The sequence below is a fragment of the Dasypus novemcinctus genome, chromosome 26, assembly GCF_030445035.2.
Source record: "Dasypus novemcinctus isolate mDasNov1 chromosome 26, mDasNov1.1.hap2, whole genome shotgun sequence".
Taxonomy (NCBI): domain Eukaryota; kingdom Metazoa; phylum Chordata; class Mammalia; order Cingulata; family Dasypodidae; genus Dasypus; species Dasypus novemcinctus.
In genome coordinates this window covers 5154908-5170836 of record NC_080698.1, presented here as the reverse complement: position 1 = coordinate 5170836, position 15929 = coordinate 5154908, and the positions used below count along the sequence as shown (strand labels likewise).

Sequence of the window (15929 nt, the reverse complement as noted above, 5' to 3'; positions counted from 1 at the left end):
AAAAAAAAAAAAAGAAACACAGATTCCCAGTGCTGCTGATAAGGATAGAAGCGGTCACAGAAGAACACACAGCCAATGGACACAGAGAGCAGATAACTGGGGGTGGGGGGGGGGGTGGGGGGAGGGGAGAGAAATAAAAAATAAATCTTTAAAAAAAATAAAATCAAATCTCAAGGAAGATCAAACAATATTAAGTATTTTGTTTAATGAGGCTGAAAAACATGCAATATTTTAGTTACAAAGACTTACATAAGGTTTGAGGCAAACTAAAGGATACTAAAAATCTAAATATATAATCAAACAGTATACCCCATTTTCTCAAAGGAAATTCTGTTTATTCTATCCTTATACAAAAGATCAAGCCATACAATCCATAAACACTGATGTGATTCTTTTACCACCCCCCCTAAAAAATAAAAGGCACTATACTTGTCACCTGACATGACTATTAAGATGAATTTCTGCATTACCACTATTTAGACCAAGAAATAAGAAAATGCAAAAGATTCCCTAGTACCTTGTCATCCAAGTCTGAACCTTTTATGTGTTCACTGAAGTCTCCCAGTTTCTCACTTTCAGATTTCTCATTAGTAACTTCCAAGGAAATGTTCACACTTTTGGAATCATGTTTTATCTCATCTGCTGAAAAGAAGTAATATTTAACTGTAAAAATTTTAAATGACAAAATAAACAATTCAAAGATTGTTCTAAAATTGTGTTAGAATTCAGAGGCTTTTTTAAGGTCTACTGTAACAAATATGAAGTAGAGTTTTCAGTAAATTATATAATTATTCCACCCTCTCCAGGAAAATAACACCAATATATATGGTTTAAAAAGAGTTGGCAGTTAACATAAAGTGATAGACATTTCAAGATAAATAAATATAAGAATCTTTCTTGGTCATCTCCTGTTATCTTCACTATATTTTTAAAACTTGGAAGTCAAAGTAAAACTAAGTTTCATATTAAACTATCTCCTGTGATGTACAAATCCAGGTAAACTTATAATTAGCTGTCAATTATGAAAAAATTCAATTTCAAAATAAGACTATAAAAATTGCTGAGGTCAATTATCTATCCTTTGTAGATAAAGCCTAACAAAGTTGCTTTTTAAATAATCAAATGGAAAAATCTCAAAATGTGATCTGCCAACCAGTCTGATCTGCCAACTGAGAAAGCTGACTAACTGTAAAACACATGGTTAACAGACTGTAAATGATAAATTTCCTATTTTTTGACTAAGCCTGAATGGGGATAAAGAGAGACACTTCAATACTGCCTATCCTGAAAATGTCCAATCCTACCTGTTGACACGGGATCACAGATTTCTGACTTCACCAATCCAGGGTCCAGTATCAGAAGTTTTCTATTATAAAGCAAAGAGAGCTTAAACACTATAACATTTCCCAAGCAGAACTATCCACCTTGCTCAGCACTATAAAATATTTGCTTTAGCAGCTGGTAAACATGACCTCAAGTCCTCCAGGACAAAGTACCACATTGGGATTCAGAACCCAGTACATCTGCACAGATCACTCTCTTGGTTTTCACTCACATACTGCCTTAATTGTTATGCAGTGCTGCCATTCACCTTTGTTACTCAAAGAGAACCCAATGAGGTAGACCAAGCATTTACAAATATATAAATCATTACACCTATACAAGATACAAGACAGTGTTTAGCTTCTACTCATCAAGTATGTATGTGTTTTATCTTACTGTCAGTGTAAAAGGAAGACAGCTTGAGAACAAAGGTTTGAATTTTTTGTGGTCCCTAAACATAATATAAAGTCTAAAGATTAAGGCTATGGAGATCAAAGTTAGACCAACCTAGATTCAAGTATTTTTCTACCATTTACTGTAAAATTACTTAACCTTTTAAAGTCTGACCTTATCTGTAAAATGAGAATACCACCTATTCATGAGGTTATTGTGAGGATTAAATGAAATAGAATGTTTTTAACACCAACAGTGGGAAGTGGTTGTGGCTCAAGTGACTGAGCTCCTGCCTACCACATGGGAAGTCCGAGGTTTGGTTCCCAGTGCCTCCTAAAAAAAACAAGGAAGATGAATAGACACAGCAAGTGCAAACAAGGGGGTGAGAATAAATAAATAAAATAAATCTTTTAAGAATTAAAAAAAAAACTAATAGCATAGGTTCATTAAGTAAGAAATATATATCATAGCCATTCAAATACAAATGGCCAAACACTATTCTGTTTTTAAATATTTAGATAAAAATTTTAAATACATTCAAGTACAAAAAATATAATAAACACCCATAATTTCAACATTTATTTAATAAATGATTAAACATCTCACAGCTCTATTCCTTTTCATCAGTGAAGATTACTTCTAGTCAAGAAAGAGGAAAACAGAAACATTTTGTATACACACCATTCTTTGAAACTATATTTTCCCAAACATATACCTTAGAATCAATTAGGACACAGTTTGAAGGATGGGAATATAAATAATACAAATAAAAACACATACATAGGCAAATCTTTCTCTAATTCAGACTTTTTTCTAAGTGGCCATCTACTAGAAGTGTTCCATTTCAGTATCTCAAAGGCCTCTCCAACTCAAAATGTCTAAAGTTGACTTCACCTGCTCCTCAACCCTGTCCCTGTGCATCTGAGAGGAATGAGAATGCTCTTCTCTGAGATACAAGAAAAACCAAGTATTGTCCTTCACTTATCCCTGTGCCCCACCCAATCTGATTAAATCAATCTTCACTTCCTGTAACAGTTTGATAATATTGATGAATTCCAAAAAGAAATACTGGATTATGTTTGTAAACTGATCTTTTCCTCTGCGCATTTTAGATTATATTGGATTGATAGGTTTACTTGATTAAGTAACCATGTAAACCTCTTGAGCCAGTAGGGCGTTGAGTCCCCACCCTTCGGTAGGTGAGGACTCACAGATAAAAGACATAGCAAAAGACAGAGTTGAGGGTTTTTAATGAGAGAGAGAGCCATTCGCCTGATAGTTCACAGCTGACCTTGTGGAGAGAGGCACAGCCTAGAGAGCATCATAGACTACAGCTGACCTTGTGGAGAAAACAAAGGAACTGAGCCTAGAAGAACCCAGAAAGCCTGAACCCTCACAGATGTCAGCAGCATCTTGCTCCAACATGTGAAAATAGACTTTGGTGAGGGAAATAATTTATGCTTTATGGCCTGGTATCTGTAAGCTCCTACCCCAAATAAATACCCTTTATAAAGACCAACCAATTTCTGGTATATTGCATAAACACCCCTTTGGCTAAGGCTAATACACTTCCTAAGCTGCTCTCAAATCCAGTCATATTCTGTGACTCCTACTCTCACTTCTGTGTTTGAAGTTTCCGTGCCCTTTTTTTTAAGATATATATATTTTTATTTTATTTCTCTCCCCCCCATCCCCCCAGTTGTCTGCTCTCTGTCCATTTGCTGCGTGTTCTTCTGTGACCACTTCTATCCTTATCAGTGGCACCGGGAATCTGTGTCTCTTTTTGTTGCATCATCCCACTGCGTCAGCTCTCTATGTGTGCGGCGCCATTCCTGGGCAGGCTGCACTTCCTTTCACGCTGGGCGGCTCTCCTTACGGGGCGCACTCCTTGCACGTAGGGCTCCCCTATGCGGGGGACACCCCTGTGTGGCAGGGCACTCCTTGCGCGAATCAGCACTGCACATGGGCCACCTCCACACGGGTCAAGGAGGCCTGGGGTTTGAACTGTGGACCTCCCATGTGGTAGGTGGACGCCCTATCCATTGGGCCAAGTCGGTGCCCTTTTGGCCTACTTATTATAATAACTCCCTGCCAACTTATTCTCTACATTATAAATATGGTGATTTTAAACGGTGGTGGTTTGAAGCTTTATGTACCCCAGAAAAAAAAACCAAGTTCTTAAATTTAATCCATTCCTGCGGGTGTGAACCTATTGTAAGCAGGATCTTTTGATGAGGCTACTTCAATTAAAGTGTGGCCCAGCCCAATCAGGATGGATCTTAATCCTATTAATGGAGTTTGTTATAAGCAGAGGGAAATTCAGACAGGGAGAAAGCCACAGGAAGCAAGAAGCTGAACATCAATGGAACCAGGAAGAGAAGGGAGAGACCAGGAGATACTGCCACGTGCCTGGCTATGTGACAAGCTAAAGACCAAGAAATGCTGCAGCCAGCCCCAGAATGCCAGTTTTTGGGAAGAAAGCATCAGCACCTTGATGACACCTTGATGTGGACTTTTTCCCAGCCTCAGCCATGAGGAAATAAATTCCCACTGTTTAACCGACCCATTTCACAGTATTTGCTTAAGCAACCAGGAAACTAAAACATGTAAATCTGATCAAATTCTCTACTTGAGAGTCCTTCAGTTATTTCCTATTTGCTCCTAGGATAAAGTTCAAATTCACTATAAGTTTTTGTTTGCCTAAGATGGTTTGTTTATCCCCATTATCCTATCATATTATTAGCTCCTCATTTGACCCTCTCAAAAATGTTGCAATTCAGAAGGAAAATCTCATGGTAAATTGTGAGGACCTTCATGACTAAACTTCTGCACATTCTCTAGCTTCAATTCTTGCCATTTGAACACAAAGCCATGGGATACTGATTCTGTCTCTTAGTTGTGCCATGTTCTTTCCTGTGGGCCTTCATCTAGGCAAAGGTAATACTTCTGTCTGTGATAGAATTTACTTCCTTTTCCTCATCTATTGCCCAATTCCTATCCATCCATTTATGCTCATCGTAAATGTCACTTTGACCAGGAAGCCTAGAGAAGTTGTCTTGGCGATGTGTTTCTTTAACATCTTGCACATCTCCTAATATATCTTTTTGCAATTGCTTATTTGTGTTCCTTGATAGGCTAAAAGCTCAATGAAGACATGGTCCATATGCGTCCAATTGCTCCCTATACACCCTGCATGTACCATATTCCGGGCACACAGTGTCAGACTCTGGGGAGATCCAAATGAAGAGAACTCTCTCTTTTTTAGGACCTCCCAGTACAGATATACCATATTGAGATATGTGGCTAGAGAACTTTTAGAGCAGAGGACCAAATACCTGGGATTACATCTGAGATGGGATTGGAAGGATAACTGAAAGAAAGAGATGTCCAGGTAAAGAAACATATGCAAAATTATTCAAGTACATGGTACACTGTGAAAACAAGAAGTTGCTTGCTGCGTTTATCTTTTCACCTCAATTTTCTCCCCTCAACACTAGAATAGTCACAGAGGGAGTGGATGCAGATCTATGAAAAAGCCTTAAAAAGTCAGGCCAAGCAATTTAGATTCTATCTTCAGGTAGCTGAGAGCCATGGAAAAACTGTAAGCATTCAAGGGCAGATCAATTTCTACTTCAGAGTATCACTATGGCAGATGATATAACTAAGAGTGCAGGAAGATTAACCAGTAGCCCATTACAATAATCTAGGAGAAAGATATTAACAATGAGAACTGAGAGGAAAGAACAGCTATGGGAGGTATTAAGGTAATAACATGAACAGGATTAAGTCACCCAATAAATATAGAAGAACTGAGGGATATTTGCTTCTAATTACCCTGAAACTTCCATTCATAAATAGGTATAGTAAGTGTATTGCTTAACTTCAAAGTATTAAGATACTATTTATAATATTGCTTTTTATAATATTATAATATAGATGAGACACTTTTCTATGATGAATAACTAACTTACAAGGAGGTAAAATTGTAGTTTAGTTTTATCTTGAAATTGAGAGACAAATTAGTTGAACCTAAATTAAAGATATAAAATAAAATCACAAATATTTTAAAATTTTGTATTGGTGGAATGGAAAGTTATGATTCTTCATTGGTGGAGTGGAAAGGGAGAGGAAAGGGGAAAAAACAATGATAATGGATAGAAAAAGGAAAGGAGAGAAAACAGGGACAGACAGGTCAGGCTAGGAAAAAAAACAGAGGATGCCAAAGAGAAGGTCTGAGCAAAAAAGGAGGGGAAAAAGAGGAGTAAATCAACTCTGAAGAACTACACAGGTTACATCAAGCTTATCCTCTACCAGAACAGTTATTTTTCAAGTAGGTGATGAAATCTATTTCCTGGGTCTCTACCAGGATTTAAAAAAATGAAACAGAATAAAATACAAAGTGAGATTATATGACTTATAGTACAGAAAACATTGTTTTATAAATCTATCATTTCATATACTTCTAAGTGTGTAATGTAAAACATCTTTTTTCCAGCATGCTGTTTGGGAGAGGTATTCAGATCTCACTCTTGATACTTACTAGCTGTGTGTCCTTTGGGAAGTAAAACACTTTGACTCAATTCTAAACATATGGAGTGTTTCAACCTTAGAAATTGTTCCACTAAGTGAAATAATGTGTCCACCCCGCATTAGACACATAACTTACTAAATGTCAATTCTTACAATTAAGTGTAAACATTTGTAGTATAGAGTGCCCCACATATTCAAGGGAAAGAGAATGGAGCAGAGTAAGCTCCTTGAAAGAGACGCCAAAGGGTGTAAATACAAAGAGAATAATCTTTATATCTGGCAGAAATCTAGTATGGTAAAACTAGTGATATGATTACTCTACTCTATAAAGCCAACCTCTTAGGAAGTTAAATCAGATTTTGAGAAAGATAGGACACAAACATCTGGGCAAAAGTGGTAGGGTTTTATTTTTTGTGCACTGGTGTCAGGTGGGGTTTTTCCCTCTATAAATTTGTGTTGATTATTTACTGGCTCCAGACTCTACAGTAAGAGTCCAGTTTGTGACAGTGATATGCCTGCACATCTCTTTTTTCCCACTGAATACCAGAACCAATTCTATACCTAAATTCCAATCATCATGCCTGACTTTCTAGACCTCCTTAATCAGGCATTACTCTACTAATCAAATCTTATTTCCCTCTATTCTTCAACATCCATTTGCTTCAGAAAGAAAGGATTCCCCATCTTAACTCACATATATTCCAATCTAGGCATTCAAGAAATAGCCTATAATACAGTAGGAATTAAAAACAAATTCTCTCTCTCCCTTGGTGTATGAAGGACTGGACTTGCAAAGGTAAGTAAGACAAGGCCATTTCCTATCCTCAAGGAGTCCAAAATTCCGCAGGTAAGAAAGATGTCAATTATACGATCATAAATCAGTGTCATAACTGAGGAAGTATAAGGTGCTATGAGGGGAAACGGACTTTGGCCCAGTGGTTAGGGCGTCCGTCTACCATATGGGAGGTCCGTGGTTCAAACCCCGGGGCCTCCTTGACCCGTGTGGAGCTGGCCATGCGCAGTGCTGATGCGCGCAAGGAGTGCCGATGCGCGCAAGGAGTGCCGTGCCACACAGGGTGCACCCGTGAGGAAAAGCCGCCCAGCGTGAAAAGAAAGAGCAGCCTGCCCAGGAATGGCGCCGCCCACACTTCCCGTGCCGCTGATGACAACAGAAGCGGACAAAGAAACAAGACGCAGCAAATAGACACCAAGAACAGACAACCAGGGGAGGGGGGGAAATTAAATAAATAAATAAATCTAAAAAAAAAAAAAAAAAGTTGCTACGAGAACACAAAAGAGCTACTAACTCTGCCTGATAAGAGTCAGGAAAGGCTTCATTCATAGCCTTCCCTACACAGTTATATTCATATCTACCTTTACCTTTTTACCACATTTTCCTAATTATTTCTCTTCCCCTATCAAATTTTTTCACCTCTTCCCTTTTGTTAATCTAAATCAATCCAAATTTAAAGGATCAGTACATGTCATCTTTTCCAAGATGTCTTCTCATCTCTCTTGTTTCTAAATTCCTCATATTCTTAGTACTTAAGTTTATATATATATATTTTTAAAGACATTAGATACATTCTACTTATGTGGCAATTCCCCTGGATTTCTGGCAGATTCTTATAATCTCAATGATCCACTATGTGATATTATTTGATATTTTAGCAAATAACAAAATTGTGATTGAAAATAAATCTATGTTCTAGTATATATTAACAGATCATTTTCAACTATACTCAAAGGCTAATTCAAAAGTTTTGCCAATTTTACTCATTACATATTTCCAAGCTCACCAGTTCAAGTTTTTGTGGATGAATTTTAAAGTGCTTCACTCCTAATGGTTTGGATTTAAAAAGGGCCTTTCCTTACCATGGAGACCTATAATGACTAAACATTCTAACATGACTTAAAACACCTTACATATTCTCCCTAAGCACGTAACTGAGAATACTCTGCCTTGACCATTACATCAACCCAAGCCGGTCCACCCGTTTTTACCAAAATCTGCCCATTTCTACAATATCTGGGACTAACAGTCACATCTTTTATTTCTCTTCTTGTAGAACAGGATCTCATTTTAACAAGGTTTCAACCTCTCAATGTCTTGCTGGGGTTGGGGTGAGTTGGGGTAGGGTGAGAGTATATGAACAAACAACTGATTGGCAAAAGAGCCAGAACTGATACCTTATATTTTCTTAAGCTTCATTTAATCCTGGAACCATTAATAATTTTCTTGCAACTATTGGCAGTTCCTGTGGTTATCATCCCTCCACTTTTCCCTCATAAGGTTTAACCAGTATTGTGGATGACTGTAAAACTGGTATTTCCAGTGCAAGAAAAAAATTTTTAAATTGAAAATATTAAAATAATAGGAAATTTTCAAGTTTATTTAAAAACTGAAACTTCAGAAGCAGATGTGAAAGGCAAAGGAAAACCAATTATGAAAGAATAACTGATGCTTTTGAAATGAATAGAAATCAAGTTCCAAGTCAGTAACAGAAAAATTACCTGAAATAAAAACTTAATACTGCAAACTAAAACGGCTCTACCTTGTCCCAGGAAAAACTGATACATAATAAAAAATCCCAAGACAGAATAGGGAAAAAAAAAAAAAAGGTAGTTTCAAGAGAGGCAGTGGAAGAATCAGTTTGACGTCAGACCTCACTATAGCATTCAAAGCCAGAAAGCAGGGCAGCAATATTGTGAGATGGAAATTGTAAACTAAGAATTTTACACCCAGATAATCCACTTTTGATCAACTTTCTTGAATATAAAACCTAAGGGAACATCATAGCAATCATGAACCCATCTTGAAAAAAAAAATTTGCTTTAAAATCTAGCCAACTAAGAGATAAAGAGTCAAGAACAGGGAAAAGGGAAGCAGATGTGGTTCAACTGATAGAGTGACTGCCTACCATATGGGAGGTCCAGGGTTTGATACCCAGGGCCTCCTGGCCCATGTGGTGAGCTGGCCCATGTGCAGTGCTGATGTGCACTGAAGGCCATGCCATGCAGGGGTCCTCCCCATGTAGGGGTGCCCTATGCACAAGGGAGTGAGCCCTGCAAGGAGAGCCGCCTTGCATGAAAAGAGAGAAGCCTGCCTAGGAGTGGCACCGCACACACAGAGAGCTGATGCAGAAAGATGACACTACAAAAAGAGACAGATTCCCAGTGCCACCTGACAAGAATGCAAGCGGACACAGAAGAACACACAGCAAATTGACATAGAGAGCAGAATGGGAGGGGGAAGGGGAGAGAAATAAAATCTTAAAAAAACAGGGGAAAGTAAAAGGACTGGTGGTATGCACTGAATCCACTTAAATTAGAACTAAGTAAAAATATTTGGGAATTCAGATTACTGAAGAGAATGTAAATAGCATAAGGCCATTAAAACAAAAATTGTAAACAAAAATGCTGTGGCAGGATTGGGAAGAAAAGTGGACATGTAACTACTATGCTTGCTCATCTTTTCTATAGAGAAAGTAAATGCTGCTATCTAAAGTTGGAACACAATTTTAAAGGTCATGACAGGAAAACTCAAGCTTTTAGAATAATCTTTCTTATTAATTTTAAAGAGAAATTTCAGAAACTAACTTCTTGTGGTAAAGAGAGAGATTTATTCAGTAAACCCTTTAGTTTCACTTCAGCCCCCTCTATCTCTAGTTAAATGTAAATAAAATTAAATTTAATGTTTCCACTGAAAAATGGCATGATCCAACTTTTTCTAAATATGCTTAAATAGATGCTGTAGCAGTTTGATATGGCTTATGAACTCCAAAAATAGATATTGGATTATGCTTGTAAACTGGTCTGTCCCTCCAGGCCCACTACAGTATATTGAATTCAGAGGTTTCACTTTCACTTGCTTAAATAACAATTAAGGCTTTGAATGGGCAATGTCAGTAGGACACTGCATCCCAGAGGAACTACACCGCAGAAAAGGGAGTTGGAATTTTTGAGCTGGAGCCCCAAGAAGCAAGCACATAGAGGAAGAGAGATGGCTCCTTAGACACAGCAGAAGCCTAGGGGAGAGAGACAGAGGTGGTCACCCGATATACAGGTGGCCTTGTGTAGAGAGGCAAAGCCTAGAGAGCCTCATAGTCTACAGCTGACCTTTTAGAGAAAACAGAGGAGCTGAGCCCCGAGAGAAATGAACCCCGGAAGAGAGGAACACAGGAAGCCTGTACCCTGGTAGACATCAGCAGCCATCTTGCTCTAACATGTGGCAAAAGACTTTGGTTAGGGAAGTAACTTATGCTTATGGTCTGGTAACTAAGCTTCTACTCCAAATAAATAACCTTCATAAAAACCAACTGATTTCTGGTATTTTGCATCAGCACCCCTTTGGCTGACTAATACAGATGACAGAATGATACATACAAATTGCTAATAAATTTATTTTCAGTGGTGGGATTTTCCCCCCTTTTACACTTTAATGTAGTGAACACATATCAATTTTACTAAATCAGCCACTGTTCTTAAAAAATAAAAATAAAAATAAAGAAAAGGAAGAAAAAACTTCCTATCCTTTAAGTCACAACATTTCTCTCTTTCTACCTTTGACAGAAGCGCATTGTCAGCATCGTATTAGCCAACAAAGATATTAGCTCTTGAACACAGGATTTGCTCTAATTTTCCTTTGTATTCCTGAAAAGAACGGTGTAACAAGAGTTTACAAAAAAGTTAAATTTAATTGTGCCTTTATTATTTGCCCAGTGACATGCTAAAACATTCCCTATCATTCTCTGATTTAATCCTCACACCCTGAGGCAAGTATTTTCCCTTTTTACAGATAAGGTGAAGTGATTTGCCCAAAGGTCACATAGCTATTAAATGGCAAGAAGATGATTAAAAATGTTAAGTCAATCTATAAAGGTCAACTTTTAGAACAAGACAGACCTGGGGTCAAATCCAGATTCTGTTACTAGCAGGGTAACCTTGTGTAAATATCCTGTCATCTTCATTTTTTCCATTTCAAAATGAGATTACCCTCCTACCTCATTACATGGTTAAAAATAACAGATAAAGCTTTTGGTCCTACATTTGGTAAACAGAAAGCAATTCTAATCGGCAGTAAGTTATCAGCTCTTGCAATACTAAGAACATCAGGATGAGTATAATATAAAGGTAATAAAAATTTATAAATACCAGAGAAAATTAAGCCATAAGCCACTAGATTCCGTGTTTAAGTCTGTTCACAATATTAAGCATTATTAACAGTAATAACATTCCAATATTAAAGTACTATAATAAACTAATATAGAGCTTGAAGAATTATAATGTGTCGGTAAAATGACTTAAAGTTAAATGAAATTTGAGCCAACCAGAATAAATTAAGCTCCTGAGCATGAAGGGTTACTACCTAGCTCCATTTAAAGTTGCCTCAGCAACTTCCCCTATTTGGGAGCAAAACCATGCCTTAAAAGTAAAACCATGAGAAAAACTAAATTTATGCTCTTTTCCTCTGAAAATTAGTTTAATATTGATTCTATTTTCATTCTAATTACTTCAAATAAAACTTTCCAAGGCTTCTCTGTTCCCTGAAAAAAATGAATTTATTTTACAAGCCAAATAAAATGGGTTAAAATATAAGTAACCCAGCTGAAACAAAAGAATAACTGCATATTTAAAGGATATGAAAATAAATTTAACTGATTTATGAAAGAAACCATCTCACTAATTTAAAAAGCCACCTTAAGAATCACCATTTTAATTTTCTGCTTCATTGTATTTTCCAATATATACATCTTTTACTTCTACTCTAAGTCTCAGCATTAATATGCCACATTGCATTTAATAAATGGCTGGGTTAAATAAAAACAATGGAGCTTCAATGCTCACTGATAAGTTAGTGACACCTAAGAACCAAAGGTGCTTTGAAATCCCAACAATAATCTGTACCAAAAGGCATACTTGAACATGCATACCTCGAGTCATCACCTTGCTCTTTTTTTCCTGGAAGTTCCATGTGCTTGGCGTCTGTTGACTGGTGCGCTTCAACAACACTGGGTTCCTGGCTGACCATGGGTACCTCTGTCATATACAAGGGCTCCCCTTCACTGGAGACTCCAAAGAGGTCTGGGTCATCTTGAATTACATCAATTAAGAGGACATCATCTTCATATGCCTTAAGAATATCTGGAAACTCCACCTTAATTTCTGAAATGCTCTTAGTCATTTTTCTACCGCTAACTTCAGAGGAACCTGTTTCAAGTGTTTCTTGTTCCTTAGAGCAGAAGGTAGGACTTTTCTCTAAACACCCAGGATCACAAGAAAAAGTATTTTCAACTGGGAGAGAAACAGTTTCCTTATTGGAAGAAACACTATTGCCTGGTTCATTATTACCTTGCTTTGAAAAGATTGGAGATATGCTACAGGAATTCTTACTGCAGGATAAGTCAGAAGCAGCTTTTACTGGAGTTGCATTATTTTGTATGCTCAAAAACTGAGGTCCTGAAATAACTGTGGAGACATTTTCTCTACTTCTTTTCGGTCTTACCTCTGCTCCAGACAAACTGTCAAGAAGTTCTAGGGGGCTATAAACTTCTCTCTCTGATGACCTGGTACTTACTTTTCTTTTTTCTGTTTTATTTTTAAGTAATGGAATTTTAAAATTAGTCAGTCGTCCTGTGTTCAGTATTTTAACCAAGTCTGGAACTACAAGTGTTTGCTTGGCAATGCATGATTTTCGATGGATAGTTTTACCTGTAGAATTATTTGATTCCTGGCCATCCTGGGAAGCCACTGTCACAGTAAGTCTTGTTACATTCCCTCTGTCTTTTTTTTTACTTCCTGTTAAGCTCTGAGTCACATTAGTTAATGGAGTATCTTCAGTAGTATTAGAAATTATCTCTGATCCACTTTTGCTTGGATCCTCGGACCTCACCTTTTTATCATTAATTATAGGTTCCTCTATAACCATTAAAGTAGGTTCTATTGCAGAAACTGAAGACAAACAATTAAAGCTAGAGTCCACTTTTTCTTCACTTGAAGATTCAGTATTTGTTTCTGTTTTAGAATTTTCTAACAATAATTTGGAATCAGTTAAGTGAGTTTGGTTTGTTGGGTGTTTAAGAAAATCATCTTGACTAAAACTTTCCTGACACGCAGGAAGAAAGTAATTTGATTCTGGTAAGGAAGCTTTTTTCCAACACTGAACAGATATTCTAGCACATGAATAACAAGGCCAAGTTCTTTTACCAGTCATTGGTATTGTTCTGTGACAGCTTAACTTCAAATCTTCAGCTTCCTTTCCCAAGTCCTCCAGTGAAGATCTCTGTTCAATATGATGGCAATCAGAAAGATCAGCTGTATCACTAGGTGATTTCGCTGTTGAGCTTTTCACTGACTTAATATCTTCGGGCTCCATGTTTTTACATCCTAAGGGCTCTGAAGCATTCTTTACTTCTTTCAAAAGCGGTTCAAGGGTTTTCTGAAATGTAGTAGTTATATGATGTTCAAGAATCGTTTTTTTTCCTAACATTTCTGGGAGACTTAATGAATGATCCATTGGAGATAGTGCATTCTGGTTCACTTTTCTCAAAACATTTAAAGGACCTTTTTTAGCCTCTAAAGTCCCTTCTTTATACTCAGCACATGTTTGATTTTCCTGTAACACCAACTCAGTCTTGTTATACACATTAGAGAAGCTCATCTCAATGACTGTTTCACCTCCTTTTTCAGACAACTTCATCTTCTTCCTGGGTTTTCTCCCACTGTTGCTCTTCTCTATTGAATATATGCTTTTTTCATTTTGAAGGCAGGGAAGCAAACCATTATTTGTACTTTGGCATAAATCACTCTCTTTAAGCAATAACTTATTTATTCCCATTAAATTTTCTTCATTTTGTAAAAGTTGAGGAATACTATTTGTGTCCCTCTTCTCTGAAAGACTCCTAAGATTTTCTTTCTTTAACTTCAAGGAATTTTCTGCTACATGCATACATCCAACATCAGGCTTACATGCATGGTTGGTGTCGTCATTACAACCCTTGAAATGGGGGAGACAATTGCAATCATGTAATTTAAAGATGGAATTATTTTCTATTCCAGGTGACAAGCTGTTACAAGAATATTTCAGAGTATTCTTGTACAGTTCATCTTGGAATTCAACCTTAATATTTTGTGTAGCCTTATTTTCAGTTACTTTGAGAGATGGGCTTTCTAAACTTTTAAACTTTTTTATTAGAATTCTTCTCTAAATACCTTCAACCACACATTCCTTACCCCAAGACTGTAAGAAACCCATACTTTGAAATTCACTGTACTCCACTGTTTGGTAAGATTCCCAACCCGTTAATGAGTCCTTCCTTACCAGGTCAATCCCTGGCTGTGGATCATCACTTGAGGCTTCAGTAACTTTTCTTTTTTCCTTGGCTGACCAAAACAACAAAACACACCAGAAAAGATTTTATATTGAATTGGAAACAACAATACCATTTAAAATAAAACTTTGTAAAACCATCCATCTTTATTTCTCTGAACAGCTGTGTGGAAACATTACTGGTTTTTAAAGAAAGACCTAATTTCAATTAGGGAACTACAAAAAAAACCTCTATCATTTCTAAAGCAGCTTTAATAAGCCTTAACCTCACCATTTCACACTAGCCGAAAGAGATTCTGAGTGGGAATTCCTCCAGTAAAAATTCTGACCAAGGGCTCCTAAGGGGGCACACACTTCAAGAGAATCCCTATTTTCCCTCTTCCTCCTGGTCAATCATATGCTTCTTTAAAGACCATGCAGATTAAGGTTACAGAATAATGGTGAAACAAGGATGGAGCAGACAGACCGAGGTGCAAAGGCGAGAAGAGGAGCGACCAGGGGGGCTTTCTTACAGGGTCTTCCCGACTGCAAGGGGAGCTCCGCCTCCTTCGCCGCTTCCGTGCTAGGCGCGTCCGCCCTCGACGCGCCCGGGCGCCTGGGGCCCTCCGACCCCTCCACTCGCCGCCTCGCGGCCTTCCCAGCCCCGGACGCCTCACTCGACTTCCCACTTTCCACCTCTTCTCTTCCAGACGCCCGGGCCACCATTCTCTTCAGCCTCCTCTCCTCGCGCCCCCAGGCCTCAGGGCCGCGGACTCCCGCCTCGCCGGGCCCGGGCGCCGCCCGCCGGCCTCGCTTCCTCGAGCCCCGCGCGTCGCCTTCACGCCTCGGGGCCGCCGCGGCGCCCTGAGGAGGTGGCGGCCGCCGCATCCGCCCCCGGCCGCCCGCCCTGCCGGCCCGGGCCTCGCCGCGCCCTCTCACGGGAGCCGCCGGCCGCGCGAACGCTGCTCCCGCCGCAGGCGCCCACGGCCCCCGGCCCCGCCCCGCGCCGCCCGCCGCCGAGCCCGGGGCCGGAAGCGGAAGTGGGGCCCGCGCGGCCTGGTCCGGGGTTGGTGCGGCTGTCCCCAACGGGCAGAGCGGCCGCGAGCTCCGCTGGTCCGGCCCCTTCGGGTAGAGAGAGTTCCACGTGGCCCGCGGGGTCGTGGGGGCCGTCCCCAGCTGCGCCCACCCTCCCTAGTCCTTCAGGGTCCTCCCGCCTGCTGCCCCTCGCAGTGGGCCAAGTACATGGAAAAGCGTCCCAAGTCCCGCGGGGTTATTTTTGAAACTGCCCTTCCTGTGTGTTCATCCAGATATCCCCCAGGCACTTCTAACTCAGGATGTGCAAAACTGAGCCATGTATCCTCACAAGGTTGCGTGG

At 39.1% G+C, this 15929-nt stretch overlaps 1 protein-coding gene across 1 annotated transcript in view; it reads right to left on the bottom strand.

Annotated features, from left to right (window-relative positions):
- TOPAZ1 (testis and ovary specific TOPAZ 1) overlaps positions 1-15442 on the bottom strand; it is a 112335-nt gene extending 96893 nt beyond the window's left edge. The window contains 4 exon segments of the mRNA XM_058288999.1: positions 518-642; positions 1305-1366; positions 12180-14628; positions 15088-15442. Of these exon segments, the coding sequence (XP_058144982.1) occupies positions 518-642; positions 1305-1366; positions 12180-14628; positions 15088-15442 (2991 nt within the window).
- Between the last annotated feature and the right edge of the window lie 487 nt (positions 15443-15929).